Source organism: Aspergillus ibericus (genome assembly GCF_003184845.1).
Source record: "Aspergillus ibericus CBS 121593 unplaced genomic scaffold BO80scaffold_53, whole genome shotgun sequence".
Taxonomy (NCBI): domain Eukaryota; kingdom Fungi; phylum Ascomycota; class Eurotiomycetes; order Eurotiales; family Aspergillaceae; genus Aspergillus; species Aspergillus ibericus.
The window spans coordinates 167,733-171,375 of record NW_020292151.1 but is presented as its reverse complement, the minus strand read 5'-3'; the positions used below and the strand labels follow the sequence as shown (position 1 = coordinate 171,375).

Here is a 3,643-nt window from a genome sequence, read left to right as displayed (position 1 = left end):
ATGACCAGGAGATGACTAGCAGAGAGACGGTGATAGGAGGACTGGTTGCCCAACGCCCTGACACAAGCGCCTCTGCATCCAGGTCACAGCACCAATCCCCGGCTCCGTTTGCGACCGTGCAATTCCGGCATTCTTGTTCTGCTGACGCTCCGTCCTAGTCGGGATGGTGATTGTTGTGCGCTTGAGGGTCAATTTTCTTGTTGTCAGTTGGACTTCATGACAGCACATCAACATCTTCAGCTACCGGGGCGGTCGCGCTCGTATTGCGTATTTCGGTGTCACTTACCCCACGGCTCCCAGGCAAAACCGGTAAGTGGATAATAGATGATGATGCTGATGCTGAATTTCACTGATGACGACCACAAAGAAAAGCGCACACCTCCGCAACGAAGTCTTCCAAACGCTGTTATTATTCCATTCCCCCAAAGCGGAAGTTACTCGTGTCACACGATCCGTCGACTGATGTCATGTTGCTGCTTCCTTCGTCAACATCGATGACAACTACACCCAATCCCCGATCTCCATGCCCAAAGATAAACGGTCAACGATGAGCTCAGCCGATCATGGAGGGTGGGAACAGAAAGGGGTTCGCACTTGGCCGTGCTATCCCAGTGTGATTAGGTTGCAGATGCTTGGACTTGTCTCTGATGAGAGCGGTGATGACATTGCCTCCACAGCGAATCGCAATCGCCAGCCGCGCCTTCTAACTTCCACTAAGCACCTACCCATGGAGGCCTAGAGGCTAGCTCCCTTGCCGTTCCCATGTGCCAGTGGATGCAGCCGTGTCTGCCTGTCTGTCAGATTCGCCGGTTTATAACTCCTTCCCCTCAAGACCACCTCGGATATTGTGACATAAAACAAGGATCCTAACCGACCCGGTCCATAACTTCATTGACGGAGATGTCACCGGACCCCGCACATTGTCCCAGGCTCCGGGATACGGTCATCATCCCTCCGAAAGACGTTGGTGCTAGGTCTACGCCGTACCATTTCTAGGTTACCATTGCTCTCTCCCGCTCGACTGAAATTGGGCCGACTGGCGCTAATGCAAGTTATTTTCAAGTGCCACCGATCGGGCCATGGTAGGTAAATAATGTCCTTCTGGCGCGGTCCCAAGGCTGTAGCACCGGGAAACTTAGGGCTCCCCACTAAGACCCCCTCTCACGGCCCTCTGCTCATTGACCACTTGATGCTAGGATGTCATTTGAGGCACCGTCTTTGTTCCAGAAGAAATGGGCTTCTGCAACGAAGGAGCGACTTGTCAGCCTTGAGTGGTTGAAGCACAAGGCTGCACAAACGTTCTTCAATCCCCTCCCGGTTCCATGAAAGTCGACTTCGTACAGCAAGGATTACCTCATACGTTGCGCTGGGCACCGCCACAATATCCACCGATGAGGGTGCCTGAAGCGGCAGGTGGGAAAGCCCGGTCCGGGCCTATCATAACGGTGCATTCCGTGTCAGCATGTCAGTTTAGTGCTTTCACTTTTCAGCTCAACATATCAGTGATCTGGGTGTACATACCCACCGTGACCGCTGGAGCCGCACCATTGTTACCAACCCTCGGACCGGGGGGCCTGTAACCATGTATCGATGGAAGGAAGCGCCCTGCTGACGGTAATCCCGGTAACCAGGCTCACCGCCCAATGCATTCCGCCCGTGTATCGATAGTATCGATGGTATTACTCCACTCCCTTCCAGAGGGATGGAGGACATACGAGACGCAGATGAGGATGAACCCACTATCCCTCAGCGCGAGGACTCCTCCATCGCCACTTTAATTATATGCTCCATCCTTCCATGTGGCCGGGACCTCCGATGCCTTCCTGCCAGTTCCAGTAGAAGGTCTGACCCATGGAACCAGACGCTGGCGGCCCCGCCGACCCAATAGTAAGCAACGCTGCTACCGCAGCACAGGCTGACCCCCGGTACGCATACCGCTCACCGCACGGTAACTTAAGGTATCGCCGGAACCGAACATCCTCCGAGCGACCCAACCAGTGATGGTGCGTACCGCTTACCGTGAACCGGGAGGAAAATGGAACCTAATTCACCGGGCTGGGTGCTTTGGTCCCCGCGCCGTGTACCAATCAGCTGCCGTGAGACTACGGTTCGGAGCGCTCCTTTCCCTGCTGGACCCAACCAGAATCGAGGCGTCGGTAACTCAAGGGCTCCCTCTACAGTCTACGCAGTCTACGCCAATGGGATGGCGCCGCGGCTGTCGCTTAACCTTGGGAGACTTGGACTGACTTGCATCATCCGTACCCACCCCAAAATGAGCGGATTTTGCGGGGACATTCTTAGCCCAGCAATGGACTCTCCACTTGATCGTTTTCCACTTTCCAGTGTTCTTCGATCGGGGGGTGTATCTCTCTATCATTCGTCTACGGACATCGTTCTTATTTTTGGCCCCCAAACGCCGTTACCTAGTGACTTACGTATCTACATCCGGAGTACGCCCACCATTTGGGTAACGACTAACGAGGCCATGATGAGGGGGCCCGGGGTTTGCCTCTTTCACCGATTGTACGGAGTAGCGTGGCGCCTTTTTCTTTCATTCTTTTGGTGTTCTTGCAGCTTTTCATCCCGCCACCTTTCTTTTTCCCTCCTTTTCCACCCTCCCGCTTGCCCTGGTCTTTGTTTGGTATCATAGGAGTAAGGATGAAACATGGGTAGGCCCGCGCCTCGGACCGTACACCCAGCAAATCTATTCTTTGTGTCAACTTGCGCTTCGTCCGTGGGCTTTCAATCGACGTTTCAAGGAGTCCGGTATTCCCGCAGCTGATCCGCAGTAGATAGCTCGGCGATGGCTGGAGATAAACCTTGATGATCTCTCGAGTACCCGTGACTAGTAGGTCCGTAGATTGTAGGACTAGGCCAGGTAGCGTGGTCACACTAAATCCCTATGCCACCATGTCTCACGATGTGCGACCCAATCGCATCCTCCTTTGCAAGACATTTTTTTTGCGATTGGCTGACAATCGCAATTTCGTCAAGAAAGTGTGTCCTTTCGGGGCAAAATGCGGTACATCCGCGCGCGGGAGTATCTCGCATGTCCGGGTCCCTCCCCGTACATGCCTGAGGTAACCCGAACGATGGACCTTGGAACAATGCTGGCTCTGTAACCTCAGGTACAGAGTACCACCCTCAAGTATCGTTGGATCATGCACGCACGCACGCATGCATACAGACAGACAGGCATACAGACAAACCCGAGGTTAGGAAAAGAACGAGGAACACGGGGAACATTGGAGCAGTGGTCCATGCAATGCAACGACTAGCACAATTCCTCCCGAGTCACAAGCTGCATATCTGAGGAGCATCTATTGATGATCACCCTTGCGGGCGGGTTGGACCGTACCGTTTAATACATGGCTCCCCGGTGGTCGGAGGGATGCAAGGGATCCAAGGGAAAAGGACGGCCCCTCAATGACTCTCTGGCCCTTTCAGCAGAACCAGGTGTTGCTTGACCCAATGCACCGAGCCACTGAGCCACCGAGCGGGAGTCTGTCATGAATCATGAGGAATAGCTTGAGTAGGCAAATGCAGGCTCCCGCGGGGTGACGAGTCATATCAGCAACGAGATCGTGAAGAATTGCGACGGTGCAGATGTTTGCTTGTTCAGGAGCGCCGTGGGAGGGAATCC

General features: G+C 54.2%; 1 protein-coding gene across 1 annotated transcript; it reads left to right on the top strand.

Annotated features, from left to right (window-relative positions):
- The first annotated feature begins 1,768 nt into the window (after window positions 1-1,768).
- BO80DRAFT_219087 (uncharacterized protein) lies at window positions 1,769-2,783 on the top strand. The gene has a single exon (XM_025714380.1). The coding sequence runs from the start codon at window positions 2,036-2,038 to the stop codon at window positions 2,648-2,650; it is 615 nt and encodes a 204-aa protein (XP_025571058.1). The 5' UTR covers window positions 1,769-2,035; the 3' UTR covers window positions 2,651-2,783.
- The last annotated feature ends 860 nt before the right edge of the window (window positions 2,784-3,643 follow it).

Coding starts and splice junctions, on each gene's coding strand:
- BO80DRAFT_219087 (XM_025714380.1), top strand. CDS start 2,036: ATGGAACCTAATTCACCGGGCTGGGTGCTTTGGTCCCCGCGCCGTGTA.